The 20,536-nt window shown below is 37.3% G+C and overlaps 1 protein-coding gene across 1 annotated transcript in view; it reads left to right on the top strand.

The window, feature by feature from the left end:
- GPD2 (glycerol-3-phosphate dehydrogenase 2) overlaps positions 1-20,536 on the top strand; it is a 134,178-nt gene that overhangs the window by 49,560 nt on the left and 64,082 nt on the right. Inside the window, exons 3-6 of the mRNA XM_060016776.1 lie at positions 4,141-4,312; positions 16,838-16,962; positions 18,463-18,560; positions 19,572-19,735. Coding sequence (XP_059872759.1) covers positions 4,141-4,312; positions 16,838-16,962; positions 18,463-18,560; positions 19,572-19,735 — 559 coding nt within the window. The remainder of the gene's footprint in view (positions 1-4,140; positions 4,313-16,837; positions 16,963-18,462; positions 18,561-19,571; positions 19,736-20,536) is intronic.

The following is a 20,536-nucleotide window of genomic DNA, read 5'->3' as shown; positions in this document are numbered from 1 at the left end:
GTTTTGACAAGAGCATATGGTCATATAACCACCACCACAGTCAAGATATAGAACATTTCTGTCATCCACAAAAGCTCTCATGTTCTCTGTGGTCATTCCTCCCCACCACATCTCCAGACCCTGACCATCACTGATCTGTTTTCTGACCATATACTTTTGCTTTTGCAGAACATCATGTAAATGGAATCATGTCCTATATAGACTTCTGAGTCTTTCTTCTCTCACTTGGCACAGGGATTGGCAAACTTTTCTCTAAAGGGCCCAGCAGTAAATGTTTTAGGCTTGCAGACCATACCTTCTCTGTTGCAACTACTCCTCTCTGCTACTGCAGTCGTGTACTAGGCATGAATGATTGGGTGTGGCTGTGCTGCAATAAAACTTTATTAAAATAGGTAGCAGCCAGATTTGGGTGGAAAGCCATAATTTTTCAACCTGTGACTTAGCATGATGCTTTTGAGATCCATTCATGTTGTTGTGACTATCAGTAATTTGTTCTTTTTATTGCCAATTATTATTCCAGTGCATGGGTGCACGAGAGTTTGTTTAGTCATTCACCAGTTGAAGGATGTTCGAGTTTTTAATAATTTCTGGCAATTATAAATAAAGTCACTGTAAATATTTGCCTACAGGTTTTTGTGTGAACACAGGTTTTGATTTCTCTTGAGTAAATCACCTGGGGGGGGGGCCACTGTATGGTAAGTGTATGTTCACCTTTATTAGAACTCTCAAATTGTTTTCCAAAATGGCTGGATTATTTTGCATTTCCATCAGCAATATAAGAGAGTTCCAATTGTGTTGTATCACCACCAGCACTTGGTATTGTCCATTTCTTTGTTAGATTTAAGCTACTCTGAAAAACTATGACTCATCTTAGAAACTAAAGATGCTTACCTTTATGTTGTATTAGGTCAAAAGCTCTTGAAGGGTTTTACACGTGGAAATGACATTATTTGGGTTTTTACATGATTACCCCAGCTTCAGTATGGAGAATGACTTGGAAGAACGAATGGTAACTGTGTGAAGACCTGTAGGAGGATATCATTTTAATATAGAGGAAAGGGAAGATACCTGGACTTGAAAGGCAGTGAAGATGATGTGACTAGATGTGAGAATTTTTTTAGGTGGTGGAATTTATAGAACTCAATGACTGACCAGATAGGAGACTTAGGAGAGTGGCACAAGCAACTAGATATATAATAGTACCTTCACTGAAATGAGGAAAATTTATAGGGAAAAAGGTTTGGGGAGATAAAGTTATCAGTAGAATTTTGAGATAACGTGAGACATCGAAATGAAGACATCGAAATGAAGTAGGAAGTTTGATATCCAGGTTCTGGAATAGGGGAGCATAATTGAGGGTCAGGGTGGTATGAAAGATATCTGATAATATGGAGGAAGATGATGTTCCCTAGAGAGAGTTTTTAGTCATCTGAGAAGAGTGAATAGGACAGACTCAAGAGGAACCTCAGTGATTAATGTTGGACAGCAGACAGACATCCAAAGGAAACTAGAGAGTGAGTTCAAAAGGCTGGAGGGAGAGAGAGAGAGAGAGAGAGAGAGAGAGAGAGAGAGGTCGTCATTTCAGACTGACATCTTCCAGATGCTGAGGTGAGTGAATGTGCTGAGATGACAACTGAAATGAAGGATGAAAAGTGCTCACTGGGTTTGTCAGCAGAGTGGACATTGGTCAGTGTTGGTGGTCTGGTCATGGTGGTGGTGCTGGTGTATGTGAAAATTCATATTAAACTTGAGTTGGGGAGTGAATAGGAGGTGAGGCAGTAGAAAAGCAAGGGTATACAGTTACTTCAAGAATTTTCAGGCTGATTGTTAGAAACATATGTAAGAGACATTTTTTTACTGTTTGTTAGGATGAGACAGGTTAGAGCGTACCGATGAGAAGTATGAGGCAGGGGATGAGGGCAGGAGAAACAGCATAGTCAGTGGAGAGATGCACAAAAGGCATGAGAAATGCCCATCAGATCTGGTGTACTTGCTGAAGAAGAGGTTCTGCTGAGTTTAATCTCCATGGTTGCAACCTGTGAGCAGAGTAGAATGGGGTCTGTTAGTATTGCCAAGTTCTAATGAACTCTACCATAGTACCATCCTTACATTTATTTTCAACTATTTCTAGAGAACTTACCAAGCAGCAAATGTCAGCACAATTCTTTTGATGTGTGAAAATGCTCTGGCGTTTAGTCACTTGTCAGTCTCATGTTCAAGTCTTATCCATCTGTCATGGCCCAGTTGAAAGCCTCAGATGAAAGACTCTCCCTCTCTAATCTGAATGGTCATAGCTTGGTGCTTTTTTTTTTTCCCTCTATTTTGGCATTTATTCTTGTATGTGTTTACCGGTGTGTGTGTGTGTGTGTGTGTGTGGTTTTTTTCATTCTTCTCCTTAGATGATGGAAAACAAAGACCATGACTGAAAGGCGTCTTATATTCTCCACAGCACCTAGCCAGTTACATTTATTTAGCTTGTTACCTTAAATGCATGTAAATATGAACATGGGGAAATGGTTATTAGCAGACAATTAGGAGGAGTTATATAAGGAAGCGCAAGATTTTTGTGGTTTGGAATCTGAATTAATAGTCTGAAAAATTATGGTACCAGATTATAACGTTTTGTATTTATGATACTTAGTAAAATATGTTTTGAAAGTTTCCTGTTCCCTGCTATTAAGGAATCAAATTATTTAACAATAATACAACTCCCCTTTGGTGTAATTAATAGTTTACTACCTACTTTCATATCATTATTCCCTTACTGAGGGTAACCCAAAGATAAAGAGATAGAGACATCACAGGGGTTTCATCCCACGTTGCAAATGAAGAAACAAAAGCCAGAGAGATAATCGGTCAAAAGTCCCTTTACTAGTAAACACAAGTGCTAAGATATAAGCCAGGACCCTCCGATTCTAATCCAGGTTTCTTTCAATGTGCTCTATGGCTTTTAGGTTTTTTAAAATAGAAATCCAATTATAAGGAGCACTTTGGTCTATTTTATTTAAATGAGTAAAAAATCGCTTATCAGAACAATCTCTTGGTCAGAGCTAAGACCACCTTTTCTGGAAGAAGCTTGGCCTTGTGGTTCAGAGCTTCATACACGGCCCTTCAGCAGAATGGGAAGAACGCAGCCCCTGTGGATTGTGCTGATGCTGTGATTTAAAGAAAAGAAAATAGAAGCCACATATCTGTGGAATACTAACTGTTAGAGCAACAGTGACCAGCACTGTTCAGTATAGTGAACGAACCTGGTATTCGCATTTTGGAGAAAAAACAGATACATATCTGTTTTTCTAAGCTTTTGACTCTGACTTACTACTTTTTTTAATATAAAGACTAGCATCATTTTTGATTTAGGATGATAACTTATATTCTAATGAAAGAACTAGAAATAAGGAAGGTCATTATCATTTAGGGGACTATGGCTGGCTTTAATTATATTATTGTTAAAGCTTTCACAAATTGAAATAGCGTGTATTAAATATATAAAATCTATAATTTTCTGTTAAAACATTGAATGGGGAAGCCTCTGACTAAAATCTTTATATAATATTATTCCCATTGGCCAGAGCTGATTTTAAACTGGATAATAACGTCTGTTGTGAACAGATTCTTTTTAATTGTACTGACTCAAGAATATATTTTTGTCAGGGGAATTAAGGAATGAAGAACATATACTTGTAAGAAATTGCGGAAAGGCATAAAGTGCTTTTTCCTCCTCCTTTCCACACTTTTAAATGTTATCTGAATGAATGGCTGCTACCGGGTAAAACATTTTCTTATGTTCTCCTATAAATTGTCTTAGACAAGGTATTTGGGAATTGCTGTACAGTGTGGGAATTAATTGAACTTGGTTGTATATGAAACCAAAACGATCAGTTGAGATATTGAATCTGAAACCAGGTGTTCCACGGTTAAATAGTTATGATTCATGGAAAAAAAAAAAAAAAAACACAGAATTTTAAGGACTTTTTTTTTCTCCAAGGCAGTTGGTTCTATCATTCACTCCATGTGGACTGTAGACTCCGGTCTAGCTCTGGTTATCCTTATCTCCATTGCAAATCTTTTTTTAGTACATTGTAAAATGTATTAAATTGGCATTCCAGACAAACATTTGAAAATGGTCTTTTACCTCAGGTGAACCTGGCCTTTGTTGAAGCAGCAGACTACATCTCAGAACCTGTTAACAGGGAGCCTCCGTCCAGAGAAGCTCAGATACTGACTTTGAAAAACACGTCTGAATTCGATGTACTTGTCATTGGAGGAGGAGCAACAGGAAGTGGCTGTGCCCTAGATGCAGTCACCAGAGGTGAGTCCTGGTGTGGGTGGATGTAACACAGGTAAAGGTTTCATCTGTCCTTCTGATATAAACACACAGTGTGCGCTCCGTGCTGGGAAGTCACGTTTCTGTTGCATTGCTTAATTTTCCATTCTTTGTGAAGCACCTTCCCGTTGTTAAAATGTAGGTACTTGCACAATTTTGAAATGAAGTATAGTTTGTCTTTTACACTGAAATGAATTTATTTAAAAAGAAAACTTTATATTCCTGTGAATTCATTGATTTGATGTTCTGGTTAGTTTTTTTTATACACAGTAAAGTACATTTATGTGAAATAAAATTATTTGTGTATCACCTAAAATCACATTTATGTCAGTGATTTGTCTTTAATAAAAAGATTTATTAAAATGAATTAATCTATTAAAATAATTCTTTTTGTTTCTCTATTAAAATAATCTCTTCCAATGAAATACAGACTACAGTTTGGGAAACTCTAGTTCAGGTGACTGAATAATGGAAAAGACTTGCTAACCTGTAGTTCTGTCTCACTCTATTAGTCAGCTTCGGGAAAGATATTATGAGAAGTTCTTTCAAAATGGCAACAGGATATATAAAGAAAGAAATTTTAGTATGGAACACCAAGGCTCTTACATATGATATATTTAATGATTTGCTTCTTTTGCCTGTGGTTATTAGTGTGGAGTTTGGAATCAAAGAAATCTGAGTACATATCCTGGCTGAGCTGCTGTATCAGATGTATGTATGTGTATACACACACACACGCACATACACTTAAGCAAAGGTACTTAATTTCTCTAAGGTCCCTCATCTTTCAAATAAGGAAAGAAATATCTTCCGTTAATGATTGTTATGGGGATTAAATGCATAATCATGAAGAGGATTTAAAACAGTGCTTGTCACACAAAGTAGAAACTCAATAAATTGTAGATAGTATTATAGCTGCCATTAATAACATGCAGGCAAAAGACTTTTAGAACCAATTGTCCCGGAGAAATAATCCTTTGTGATTATTTTTAGATATATCACATTGGACTGGGTACTGCTGCAAGGAATTTTGACTCCAAATTATTTTAGTTACTCTATAAGGTTCAGTATTCATTGCAGTTTCATATTCAGTGGTAATAGTTTATTACATGGAATAATTTTTCTCAGATTAAGTTACTACCACACCCACCCTAGACTTAGTTACTTTGCATATCTGGTAGATTTTAGTTTTACAGAAATGAAATAAATTTCGTGAGATTAGGCACACATAAGCCAAAAAGTACACTAGATTTACTGTGATTGCACAGGACCCCCACTTGAGTTTTGATCCATGTAGACATCACAGCCTAGGTCCTTTCTGTCAATTCCAAATAATGGTAAATTCACAATAATAAATCCTGGAACATACTCAGTTTCCTGGCACACCCTAATAGTTATATAATTTTGTCTCCATCCATAGTTTATAATTTAAGCTGCATTATCCTGGGACATACTAAGTCAGATGGAAAGAAGAGTTGAAGTTACCTCAAGGTGTTTGAATTCAACACTCTTCCCTGGAGTCCTGGGAAAGAGAGTGTCAAGAGAAGACACATAGGCAGTGTAATGGGAGGTCTCGTTCGGGACTGCCCCAATTGTCCTGGGACTACCCCAGGGCTTAGAAGTTACCAGATGACAATTTTCTATGTCCAAGAGGATCGTTTCCCCAGTAGCGTTCAGAAAAATATTTCTTGCTATCTCCACTTATGTTCATGCTATGTACTGAAGTATACAGTTCTTTTTCTTTCATTTCAACAAATATTGGCTGAGTGCCTGCTTTATGCATGGCAATATTCAAAGTACTACATGAGAATACCAAGATGTTTGATCCAGACTCCACCCTTAGGTTGCTCCAAGTTCTGTAGTAGACTGAGTTACCCTATAGAGAATATGTGCCTTTCAGGAGGCTTGGGGGCATTGTTATATCTGCATAGAATGGTCTGGAGAAAGCAAGCTGCTATTTAGCACGGGTAGAATTTTAGTAGGCAAACATTGCTTGCTGGAAGTGTGCCAATCTGAGGGAGCATGTGAGAGGAACAGTGTGTGTGGGAAACAACCCGTGTTTCAGTTGGGATCACCCAGGCTGTGCTGGGGAGGATATGAGAGGAGTGCAAAGGCAGAGCTGGGCCTGGGATACCGGGGAAAGGCCTTTGGACTTCACTGAACAGGCCCTCTGAGACAGTGAAGAGCATTCGTGATGAGGAAAGGATAGGCAATAAGGAAGAAGCAGGGGCTAAACTTTTAAGAGATCTAGAGACAAATAAAACAGAAAGGACGTAACTTGCTGGTGTAGTAGGATATGAATAAGGGAGGCAATATGTGCAAGAATTGTTTCTTCTTTCTTTTCTTTTTAAGATAGGAGCCATCTGAATATTTCTGTAGACTCAGAAGAGAGCCTTAACATGCAAATAATAGAAGGCTGCATGTGGAACAAGCTCTCGGGAAAATACGCGGCATGGGATATCAAAGATATATCTTAGCTTTGGCAGGGCAAGAAGAGACATTTCTCAGAGACGAATACAAAGTGTAAAGATTCTAAGGCATAAAAGAGGGAGTCTGTGTGACTCTGAAGAGCTATTCTTAAACACTCAAAAAGAAGTGAGATGTGCTACTTATGGATAGGAGTAGGGACTTGGATGTAGAAAAGATTTAGAGAATGTGATAGGAATAGGGGTTGCTTTGCTCTGGTTAGAAAAGGATATCTGTGTGTGTGTGTATGTGTGTGTGTGTGTGTGTGTGTGTGTGTGTGTGTGTGTGTGTGTCCCCATGTGTGTCTAATATTGCTCAGAGTTGAGGCAGAGAAAATACACGATAGGGTAGAATCCCAAATTGAGAACTGACTAGGTATCAATGACAGAAGGAGAAAATGAGAAAAGATTCCATGAAGGCAAGAAATTGTTTAAATGGAAACTTAGGACTGGTAGGGGGAGGTAAGGGGAGTTGGAAAGCCAGCTTTCCCTCAAAGAGTTACGACCGTGATTGCAGTAGCAAAAAGGCAACTACTGATTAAGTGCCTTTTATTCCTTTTCTCCTTTTGAAAAGTCTCACCTATATTTGCTTTTGTGCATATTTTAGATATCTTTTTAAAAACATAGATAAGATCATACTGTAGTCATTACTTTGCAGTGTGTTACTTTCAAATGACAGTGTAGTTAATCAATCTTTACATGTATATGGTATTCATTGTTTTTCATGGCTGAAAAATTCATCCCAAAGACGTTCTTGTTAATGACTCTTTAGGTGGTTTCCAGTTTTTTGTTTTGTTTCATTCTGCTGTTTAAAACAATACTACTTGAGAGTCAACTGCTGAACCAGCTCTGGGAATATAAAGACTAATAAGATGTGGCCTTGCCCTCGAGGAGCTTATAGTTTATTAATATTTGCTGAACAAACATTTTTCCTTTGGGCAGTAAAGAATGTTACCTAGTACATTAGCAGACGATTGTGGGTGATGACAGTGATGATGATTTTGAAAAGATAAGAGTTTTCAGAGCCAGAATGTTGACAAGATTTTTAATACTTATAGTTAGTAACAGCTAAGAAAATGATGTACTTTCAGTATCTCCTGGCATTTCAATTGCTGTCTTTTAAAATAATTGACTGACTGTCTTATTTGATGTATACGGAGTTACGATTTATAAAAAGGATGGATAAACCATAGTTTGTATTTCCTTTATTATGCTGGTAGCCCTCTGAGGGTAGCATTTATAATTAAAATGTATAGAGATGCTGAAGTTAATCTATATTTATCCTTTTACTACAATTTCTGATCATATCAGTAGCCCTCTGAAGTGTGAAATAATCATGGGCATTTGGTTAATGAATTGTGCATTGTTGCTGTTCATTCATGGAATTTGCTCTTTTATTATATTTGATGCTTCACTTAACAACAAATTTTGCTTTCTCTGCGTTTGATATGTTTTTACCAAATTATTCCTGACTGTATCCATTAATCTTTAGTCACATTTGACAAAAATAAATTACTGTGATCTTTTAAAGTTACCAGTAATAATTAGATTTTTCAGGACATCAAAGTTTTGGGGGAACTGCTAGATGTTAAAAGGCTCGTATAAAAATGTTTTCACAAGGTTTTTGATGAAATATTGTGCCTAAATGCAATTTTGGTAATGGATAAACAAAGACCGTAGAAGGAAGAGAAAAAGTCATGAAGTTTTCATAATGAACATTTATTTGCATTCTTACCATCTGCATTTTCTTGGGAATCAGTTTTTCATTTGTTTCATTTGGGAATATTATTATATAAACATAATATGCACAGCTCTCCTCACGTTCTCCTGTAGGTCTCTAGGATCAATAGGAATTGCTTCTCTGGTTAAAACCTCTGTGGCCAGTCCCCAGCCTTGAAGCACGATGATATAGGAGGCACTTTGCCCCAAAAAGAGAGCTGGAATGAAGAGACTCTGATAAATATAGTCACTCCCTCAGGGGGCTTCAAGATGTTTTTTTCAGTTCTTTTTTGTTATTTTATGTGATTTACCCTTATGTATCAGGGGTCAATCAGTACAATTTTGGTTTAAAATCTTATTTATAAACTTAAACTTTATGGCTTCAAAATTCCAGAGAAGACTGCTTCTTGCTAGAAGAAAACATTAATTGTAGTTCTCTTGTTTAAAAATGTATATGTACTTCTAGTTTATGAATGGTGCCTGGCTAGTAATTCCTGAATTCTCACCACTGTTCCTTCGAGTCTAAGACAGTATAGCATAACGAGTAAGGACACAGGCTATGAAATGAGAACCAAGTGGGATCAGTCAGCTTCATCACTCACTAGGTCCATGACCTTCAATAAGTGTTCTAACCTTACAGAGAGCCTCAAGGTTCTCAGACATAACGGAGGATAACAACAACACTTCTGCATAAATAAAGGTTTGTGAAAAGGAGCAGGCGTGTGCATTTTTAATTGCATTAAAAACTGCAGAAAAGGGAGAGCCATGGAAGATAGTGCATTTTGGGAATTACAGATCTCCACCCCCTTCTACCACTGCCCCTCTTCCACCATGAGGGCAGAGAAAATCCTATTTCAGGACAGTAGAATTGCAGCAGATGAAAATTTGCTACTTACTGGACACTGCTAATTAGACTAGGTTGCAAATTGCTACTAAAATTAATCTGGAAATTTGATGTAATTTAGTGATTATGTTATAGTGACTGTCTTTGGCAGGAGTAGGGTGGGGAGGGTTAGAGAAACTGTGCCAAAGGTATCTGGAAAAATCAGCCTTTGAGATTTACTAGATTAATTTTGAAAAAGAATAATGATAAAGCAGATAGAGCTCTATCAATATCGAAGTGTATTCTAAAGCTACTTTAATTAAAATAGTTTGCTAAAGGAACGGAGAGATTAGCGGAGCAAAAGTAAGAGGCTAGAAATAGATCTGAATACATAAAATTTAGGATATGGTAAAAGCATTTCATATTTGTCATTTTTGGTTGTTTAATAAGCAACTTTGAAGTATCCACTTTCCCAAATTTATATTTGTATATATTATGTATATTTATATTCTGTTTATCATGCTCTCTGTTTCAAGGATTTAACAATAAAACACCACAAACCTATTAGAAGAAAGTATATGGAAATTTAAAAACATGGAGTAAGACAGGTGTTTTTAAGCATGACATCAATAAAGTCATTTTCCTTTTGGCAAATCCTGTTAAATTTGATTTCATAAAAATTGAAATTTATCTATGGCAGAAATACAATAAACACCTGTGAAGTTGGAAAAATAACATATCAGACAGGATTTGTTTCATATTGTTTTCAACTTTTCTATATCCTTTTGTTTTAATATGTCTATGATGAAACACAAGTAGCTGGATTCTTTTTTTTTAACGCTTGATAGATGGAATCTGTCTTTCAACAGGTGAATTTGGTCCATCTCCATTTATTTGGATGCCACGTGCTTTTATTTTGTATTTTTTACCCTACGTCTTTTTTTACTTTGCTCCATTTCCTTCTTCCTTTCCTCCATATTAAATCAGCTTTGTATCACTCTCTGTTGCCATACATTAAACTCTATGGATACAGTTGCTGCCACCTTCAAGTCCCATCAGAGACTTTTCTCAAAACCAAATCAAGGCTCCTGCCCTGTGTTGATCTTGGCCAGCCAGCTGGTGGTTCCCTGGCCCAGGTACTGCTCTCCAGGCTGGGTCCATCTTCCTGCCTCCTGGGCATGTCCCAGCAGATAGTCCACAGCCCCAGACAGTGGTCAGCAGAAGCTTTTCCACCCTTCTTCAATCCCTGGATTCCAGCACTGGTCTGTCTTCTTCACCTCTCCCTATCTCTTGCCCTTCAGGAACTGAAATCTTGGTTACCTTTGCCTGTTTCTAGACCCAGATTCCACCAAGACAGAGGCTTTGGGCCTAACTACTGTGCTCTGAGTTTCTGCTACATTTCTGGTCCATGAGGTGTTTATTTTTGAATCAACCATGCCTTAAAATATATCTATGTATGTGTGTACATAGGTATGTATGTACATATATATATACATGTAAAAAACAAATATATATATATATATATATATATATACACATATATATAATTTTCTCTGTGTTTGGAGAGGAAGAGTTTAAAGCTGAACTCACAGTGGCATATTGGTCAAAATTTTACCTATGAGCAATATTTATAATAGCAAAAAGAGTGTGATATGGTTTAATAAATTGGGTCCATTCAGTTATTCAGAGAGGTTTATAAGTGTTTACAGGGATAATGGCTAAAATGTATTGTAAATTGAAAAACAAGTTGTAAAGAATGAGTTTGTTAATTGTATTTGTTTTTGAAGCAAAAAAGTACACAGGTTTATCAGCATAAAAAGTTTCTGGTAGAATATATGGGACATTTTTAATAGTTAAACGTGGTTATGTCTGGAGTATATTATTCTCTCTTTTCATCATTTTACATTGTTTGGATATTCCTTCTCTCTGAATACTGGCTGTTTTTATTATAAAATAATAAAAAGTAAAATAGTAAAAAAGTAAATAGTAAAAAGAGAAAGCAACAACGGCAACTTCCTTATTCCCCTGAAACTCTGTTACTATAATTAGTGTTATGGCTTAATACATTTTTGTGCCTCCATAATCATGTGTGAACTTAAGGGACTCAAAGTATGTTAATGATATGTTCTAACTTAGCATAGTATCTCCATTAATGGTTTATATGTTTCTAATAGAAAAATAGAAATAGGTATAATAACCAATCCAACATTATATAGTTCTGTAAAATGTTAACATTCACTGTTAGAAAATACTAGGCTTAAAGCAAAGAATCCTGATCATGAGGGTTAACAAGCCAGGGTTGCTTTGCAGCTTTACAGGCGTGTTATTTTTTAGAGAAATTGGTACTAATGTACAGAGTGTCTAAACTTTTCGATTTGTGTGTTATTACCTGGGTGCCTCTGGTAGTTATTTCATAGCTATTACTCTGCCCTTTCTATTTAAAAATAGTTAAATAATGCCATATCTGAAAATTTATTTTAATGAAATAAAGATGCAGAGAGTTTAAATAAAAATACAATCTTGCAGTACTGTGATAGCGAAGGTAGGAAATAACCCAAATGTTCAAAAACAGGGAATTGAATAAATAAATCATTGTAAATATTTAATGTATTACTGTGCACACATTAAAAGTGAAATTATAGAAAAATATGTATTGACATTGGAGAGATGTTTACAATAAATAATGTTAAATGAAAAAACTGGAATGTATCATATGATCCTATTTTGGTAAAAATATGCGTATGTGATCACATACATGCACAGAAAATGTGAACATTTAAACACCCGAATGTCAACTGTGGTTATCTCTGAGTAGTGTGGTTACAGGAGGGTTTTATTTTGTTCTCTTTACTTCTCTGCATTTATTATATTGAGTGTGTTTGCATGCATAAGATAATCAGTAAAAGGTATTAAACTATGCTTCTGTTCTATTTCATGTTGTAAAAGTTAAATGTCGTACCATTCCTCCCCTTAGATAGTAATTATCCCTCTGTATTCATCCAACTGTCTTGATCCATGAATTGGTTTAGTTGGAAGTGCCTGGCAGCTAGACATTCCCGCTCAGGGCAGAAAAGGCAAGTCTGTGAAGAGCTGTATTTCATTCACATCCCTGACCCCACCCAAAAGGTACAACTTTAACTTCAGAGATGGGCTGAGTATGACTGAAAAGTAGATTTCAAGTTGACTCTCTTCTTCTGCTATAACTAATCTTGTTCTTCCACCAAAGAATTTCAGAGTAATCTCACTCCAAATATTAATACTTTACCACTGCAGTGAAATTCATGAGAGTAACTACGAAATGCAATCAATTATAAAAACAAAAAATCAAATAATCATACCACTCCCAAATGTTCTGGTTCATCTCAGCAGTGATAGAACATATTGCTTTCCATAAAAAGTAACTTCTGAAAAGAAAAGAAACAAGCAAAAGCTATTCCTTATAAAATCTTGAACAAGTTTAGTGAATTATCATACACGTACAGAGGCCAGCCCTTCACTGGTGGGCATGTGGGGAGGTCATTCTTTCCACTCTGAGGAAAGATCTTCCCCAGTGCCTCACATCCAGCTAGGCACAGTTGCTGGAAGCCTGGATGCATTATTTTCGGTCTCCTTCAAATTTAATTATTTTACCTAAGATGCAAAATGTTAGCATTGAATGTCACTTAAAAATACTGTTCAAAGACAAATATCATATGATATTGCCTATATGTGGAATCTTAAAAAAAATGGTAAAAATAAACTTATTTACAAAACAGAAAGAGAGTCACAGATGTAGAAAACAATCTTATGGTTACCAGGCGGGAAAGGGATGGGAGAGGGATAAATTGGGACACTGAGATTGACATATACACACTACTATATATAAAATAGATAACTAATAAGGACCTACTACTATATAGCACAGAGAACTCTACTCAATACTCTGTAAGGGAGTGCAGAGTACTCTATGGAAAAGAATCTAAAAAAGAGTGGATATATGTATATCTATAACTGATTTACTTTGCTGTACACCTGAAACTAACACAACATTGTAAATCAGCTATACTCCAATAAAAGTTTTAAAAAAGTACTCTTCATTCTCTTTGAGAAGATAAAACAGTGCTCTCTCTTCACTTCCTTGCTTTATACTGAAACAAAACAAAACAAACTAAACTCTTATTTTCAGACTGGAGGTGGAAAAAAAGTTTGGATTTTTGAGAGGTGAAACAGGAAGGAACATCTTAGGTAACGGAATCATGCAAGATCATTATAAGACTTTAAACAATTTCATTGTCTTTGCTGTAGTCGGTTAATCAGTTAAGGCAAAAGCGGTTGTAACTTCTAATAATATCTTGATTTTGCAGTACTTTCCTCCTTCCTCATTCTATTATTCTCATCCAACAAAAACGAGAAATCCAGAACGTTTAGCATAAAAGCAGTTGAAATTTTTAAAATGTTTTCTTTTTAAGGTTTCAAAAACTTTTGGTAATACTTTTAGGTTACATGGTACTTTAATATATCAATTTAGCTATACATTTAGAGACTAAATTTTTATTTTTTATTTTGCTCTGGAAGGAGCAGTATCACTTCCCTTCAGAAGTTCTGGTGGGTAGCTTGACGATATGACACTGGAAATAATGGGACAAGAAGAAACAGCCTGGTTTGACAGAGAAGCCCATTTTAACTTTTGTTGGTATTCACTAAGGTTTTTCACATAAGTACATGTGAATAACTTTTTTAAATGTCCAATTCTTGCAAAAGCAGTTTTGAGGCTTTAAAGTGTTAGCTCTCACTTAAATATCCTGAAATATCCTCCTGAGATGGCTTGCTAATTCCTAGAGTAGTTGCCTGCCTCACACTGTGTCAGTTTGGGAAAGAAAAAAAAACCCATCCTGATAACACACACCCATAAAATTCTCTCTTCATATCACTCTCCAATTACCGTCTTCTGCCTTCTGAGGCTAGACTCTCTATCGCCCCCCTCACGCTGTGTGGTTCCCCTAGAAGGTCTCCCCACACTCCAGGCCCTGAGTGACAAGCAGACCCTAAATAAGCTGGGCCATTTCAGTCATTTGCCTTCTCTTGCTTAAGCTGATCTTTGCCAGTGATAATTCCCTTGCTCCTGCCCTCTACCCATCTGAACACATCCTCCTCTGTTGACTCAGCCTTTCTCCAAGACCCCATCCCAGATACAATTAAAATAACTACCTTGGCTGTAGTTATTGTTCACACAGGGAATTGTGTCACAGTCTCTCACAAGCTGCAGTGCTTCCTAGCAACTCACATGGAGGTTGGCAGGATTCAGATCCTCACAAGTTACTGGACTGAGGCCTCAGTTCCTTGTGACTTGTTGACCAGGGGCTCTGTTGGTTCCTTGACTCAGAACAAGACAGGTTGCTTTATCCAGGAGGAAGTCCCAGTCTCTTGTAACCTAACCATGGACGTGGCCTGCCACCATCGTGGCTGTATTCTGTTGGTTAGAAGCAAGGCACTAGCTAAGCCCACACTCCAGGGTAGGGGATTACATACTAGGAGGTGGGGCTAACTGGGCACTAAGGCATCTTCTCCCACAGGCTGTGGGTACCTTTGGGCAGGTAGGAGCCATAGACTGGATGGGAAAGCTGCTTATCCCCTCTCAGTTTTATGTCCCTGCCTCGAATGGTGTGGGCATCTTAATGCCATGACTGATTCCAAGACTGGAAGAGAGGTGTGTTCTAAATAATTCAGCTCTTAAATGCCATTTGAAAGTCAACTTCCTCATCTGATCTTCAACTGAAGAAAAATGGTATATTTTAGTACTGGAAGAAGAACTCTCTGTGTCGGACTTACTAAAAAAAGGTGATAGAGCTCACCAAGACAGTGCATTGTAAGAGAGATTGCAAATGTAATCTCGACTAAGCAATTTGGGGTTTATATCCTGAATTTAATTTTTGACTCACTTTAGGATAGAGTCCTCTGCATTTTCAAATGCAGCACCTATGAAACTGTGCTTCATTTTGTTCACTTGCCTCTCTGGGTTGGGAGCTGCTTGACAGCTTGGTCTATGTCTATTTCATTTCTAACACCAGCACTTTACCTGGCACTTAGGCTCTCAAAAAATATGCACTAATATGATGTATTTTTCTGTGTGTTTAATACATCCTGTACTAAATTTACTAAGCATTGCTAGAGTTTTCATAGTTGAGAATTTTACACATCTTTTTTGGCATAAATGCTTAAAAAGAGTGACCTGGGTCTATGATATCTGTAATTTCTGTGTTATTTTGCTAGTTCATTAGAGCATTAGCAGTTTTTGCCCTTGAATCAAAGTTCTCTACTTTTCTCTCCACAGTTTCCAAATATTTTGTCCTTTTGAGTCAAGGGAATTGCCCTGATTTTATGATGACATTTGGGTACGATATTTAAACTGTTAGAAGTTATAAAAACGACCCTTTGGTATTAAATGTAATAAATGGCTCTGAATTGAATACATGCACAAGTTCTCTTCTATGAGCTTTGTGAGCCCAAACTGCTCCAGTTACATATTCTCATTGTAATTGGATTCTATGACATTCTCTCATCCCCCAAGAGTATGGCAGGCCATGAAAATTTCTTCTGGCTTGGTGCTGATGTATACTTCGGGTCTTTTGAAATTTTGGATTTCATATCTAACTAGTGTATGGAACTTGTAGTAACGTTGGTCCTCCCAGTCCTGAAGAGGCAGGGGTGTCTCTGCAAGAAAACAAAACAAAACTGATTTCATTCCCAAGAGATTTATTGCAACCCTCAAAGAAAGCCAGGTTGGGAGGGATGACTTTTAGAACTGACTTGTCTTTGTCCAGCCTCACCTTTACCAAGAATATTGTCTTTTCTTTACTCACGGATACTCTGTACTGGGTTCATTTGTCCTGGCTTGTGTTTTTCTTTGTAGTTCTACAATATTGTGCTTGCGTGTCTTCAGTTAGACTGTAAACTCCTCAGCATCAGAGGTTATTCTCTTCTTTCTTCTTCTGTTTCGATATCTTTGATCTCTTTTCCCATTTTATACCCACTTTCACACCACTCCAGAAATAGGAACCGGCACATAGAGGGCTAGTCTCGATTCACAGTCGCTGCATCAGAGTTGACTGGAGTCGAGAGGCTGGCACATGTCTGGACTCTCGTAGTGAGGGATGAATGTGAGTTCCAGAAGGCATCGGTAACAATACTGAGTTAACTCTACATGGTTAAAGATGGGTGCCAGACTCCCCTTCGACCCTCGAAACACACCAGTGTATGTTACTGCCCTGAAATTGCACTGTAATATTTTCTAGCTGTGATTCATTCACAGTTTAATATGCTTCTAGTTCTGGTTTGACTTTTCCCCCAGGAAGAGACTAAAATCTCTTCATTATAATATAGACAGCGTACTGCACTTGGAATACAAATTTATCCATGTTCAGAGTAATTTTTCTTGTGACTGTCTCTACCCTGGAGAAGTGCCTTTAATGAATTACATACAAATTGTGTAATTTAAGAAGTTAATTTGGTTTTCTGGTTACACAGGACTAAAAACAGCCCTTGTAGAAAGAGATGATTTCTCATCAGGGACCAGCAGCAGAAGCACTAAATTGATCCATGGTGGTGTGAGATATCTTCAGAAGGCTATCATGAAGTTGGATATTGAGCAGGTAATTGTGTATGCTAGTTGTTAAACAAAAATTGCGACTGTGCTTTTTTCTACCCAATTAAATCAGTTTTTTTTTTTTTTATGGCTTTTAACATTCCTTCCTATTGGAAATACCTATTTAGTGTATTCTGCTGGAGTGTCTTTCAGGAGAGGTGTGCCATTTTTTTTCCTGTAGCATTATGTTTATGGGTAATCAGGGGCTTTTTCTACACAGGCATGTCAAAGTAGCAGATTTACAAAATCACTTTCGGATGTGTGACTTTTTTTTCGTGGTACGCGGGCCTCTCACTGCCGCGGCCTCTCCCGTTGCGGAGCTCAAGCTCCGGACGCGCAGGCTCAGCGGCCATGGCTCACGGGCCCAGCCGCTCCGCGGCATGTGGGATCTTCCCGGACCGGGGCACGAACCCATGTCCCCTGCATCGGCAGGCGGACTCCCAACCACTGCGCCACCAGGGAAGCCCTGGATGTGTTACTTTTAACAATTGTGATTGTTTTGTTTTGTTGTTTTCCCCGCCAATGGCCACCAAATTGCTACTTCCCAAGCAGTTTCAAGGGAACTGTGTTGTAATACATGAGGAATATTAAACTGCTCCTCTTAACTGCAGATGCAGTCATACTGCATATTGTCACTGACATATTCTTAAGGAGAAGATGATCTGAGTCATGCTTTTTTTTATGTCACACTCTGTTGTGTCCAGTCTGCCACCATTTGAAAACTGCCAAGGCAGTGTGGAAGATGACATTTCCCAGAGGAGTAAAAAAAAAAAAAAAAAAATCAACTGAACTCCCTATCTGCTTTTCGTACATGAAAAACACAGCAGCACTTACTTGACATTGTCAGTTTTGAATCTGTCCCCTTTTCTTATGTGTCTGTTTAGCATCGTGATGGATGTGAAGAAAAGAGCATAGGGTTTAGAATCAGATGACTTGTGATGTGTTTCAGCTTATTTATTTAATTTCTATGAGCTTCGGTTTTTTTCTTTGTAAAATTAGTATTATGATAGTAATGCGGGGCCTTCAGAGAGATGTAATGAGGACTAAAGACAAAAGCTTTTTAATGATAGTCTGTAAAATACTGTGCAACTCTTAAGTGTCATCTCTGCTCGGGCTAGTGGAGGCAAGAAGGAAACGTTTAACATGAATCTGAACAATCTTTTATCTCTTACATGAGAAAATATAATGGGGGACTGAGAAAAGGGACAATACAGAGAATGCAAGATAAATTGTTACAATAATCTTGTAACTCAAGTCAGGAAAATATCTTACACCTGGGAACTCTGACAGCATGTTTTTCTCCTATGCAAATACAGTTTAAGGTTTCTAAAAAATCTTTCAGGTTGACAGCATGATGTATTATTAGAAATTTGATTAGGAGGGAGCTATCCTTGCTCAGAGGTAGAGAGGTTTCTGTGTATCAATCAGTTGGCAGGGTGTCTATTTGCCATTTGAAAATATTATGATCTGTTATTGCCAAACTAATTTTCTCTGTTTTGCTTTTCAGTACAGGATGGTAAAAGAAGCCCTTCATGAGCGTGCCAACCTACTAGAAATTGCTCCCCATTTATCAGCTCCGTTGCCTATAATGCTCCCAATTTACAAGTAAGCCTTTTGGTATCATCTGTATACTCTTTGCTTATCTGAGGTCAATAGAACAAAGTTTTAATGAAAATAGTTCCTCAATGTGTATTTCTTAATGTAGTTTTAATTAGTCCTAATCTTTCATCCTTTTAAAATATTTTCCTTTGTTGCATTTTAAAAAGTGTGACTTTTCCTGTATTAGTCTCTGCTGACCCACCTCTAAGGGCTAGCTCTTGAAGGCAAAGGAGGTTGTGTTCTGCACTTATAATTAGTAGTTTTTTACTCCAGTTTCTGAGAGTATATACAGGAGCGACTACATTTGCACTGGGGAACATAAGAGGGTCATTTGCAGACTAAAATGCAGAGCCAGAAAGAATCCTGCTGCAAAATCTGAACTGACATATATCAACTCCAAACCCTAAGCCATTTTGTGTCATTTTAAATTTCCGAGTTAACCAAAACTGAAATTTGGTTTGGAGGTGTCAAATAATCAAAAATTATTAAACCCAATTTTATAAATGTTGTTAGAGCTATCCATCAGGTTGACTTAAGATGGAATACAGGTGGTAGGAAATACAGAATTATGTAACTCTGCTAGCTGCATGAGTCTTGTGGGGCCTGGAAGCAGATTTTATAATTTTTGTCTATATTTTATCATAGATTTCTTAGGACATCTTAAGCCAATGATTCTCTACCCTGGGTGTACATTAGAGTCACTCTGATCTTTGCCCTAGTCTAGTTAAATTGATCCCTAGAAGCACGAGGGCCAGGCATCTATATTTATTTTTGATGCTCCCCAGAAAATCTAATATGCAGTCAGGTCCAGAACCACTGCCTTAGAGATGATCCATTTACTTTTATAATTCAGCTGGGCTGTTGTCAGAACAGGCAGGCCCTTCTCTTGTTTCTTTTGCAGTACACTTCTAGGTATACTTTGCTTTTCTTAATAAAAAGCGTCTTGTATCTTAAAGTGACATTCTATAATGTTATACTCTGTTTCTAAAGAAACCTTTTCCCCTATTTATGCTGTAGGTGGTGGCAGTTACCTTACTACTGGGTGGGAATCAAGCTGTATGATCTGGTTGCTGGAAGTAATTGCCTGAAAAGCAGTTACGTCCTCAGCAAATCAAGAGCCCTTGAGCATTTCCCAATGCTCCAGAAGGATAAACTGGTAGGAGCAATTGTCTACTATGATGGTATGTGATTTTTTTTTTTTTTTGACAAGATACTTTTCTCCCACTCGTGACCCTTACAGCATATTCTTAACGAGACAGTTTTGCCTCCTAATTAATGTTAATCTTACACAACACACAAACGTACGTGCGCACACTCCACATAGTGTTTTGCTTTTAATATTGCTTGTTTTTGCATATTCCGTTTCTTCTTTGATTTCGACTTTGTATCTCATGGTTGGTTTGGTCCATTTTCCATCATTATGTATTTGGTCACCACCTTCATGCCGTTTAATTTGTTATGTTTGCCAGTGAACACTTGCCTTATGAATATATTATAATGTTGAAAGCAGCTGAGGATCTGTTAGGTTTTCTAGATGAAACCTCTATTTTCAAGGGGTTATAAACCTAGAGAAAAATGCCCCTGGGCTGAAATTGACATGTTTGTATTTCGCACAGGGCACAATTCTTGAACATATAATTTATGTGAGAAGGTAGATGAACATTGCATCTGTTAAACCAGTCCCTCAGGTTTTAATGCTTATTTTATTGTTGTTAGATGTTTTCTAACAGTGACATTATCTAGTACCCATTGGCCACGTGTTCAGTGTTCATTCTTTGTGTTTGTGTGTGTGTGTGGACAATACAATTTTGTACACTTTTATTTGAAGGAACTAACCACTTAATATATCTCCAGATGGACCACAATACAATACAAAACAACACAGGAAAAGCCATTTGTGAAGTTTTACTATAGTTTTAAAGGGTGAATGGATTTTAAAAGTAGTCCAAGGATGTCTATTTATAAAGAAATAGCTGGACACA

Source organism: Delphinus delphis, chromosome 7 (assembly GCF_949987515.2).
Source record: "Delphinus delphis chromosome 7, mDelDel1.2, whole genome shotgun sequence".
NCBI lineage: Eukaryota > Metazoa > Chordata > Mammalia > Artiodactyla > Delphinidae > Delphinus > Delphinus delphis.
This window is presented reverse-complemented; position numbering and strand designations above follow the sequence as displayed.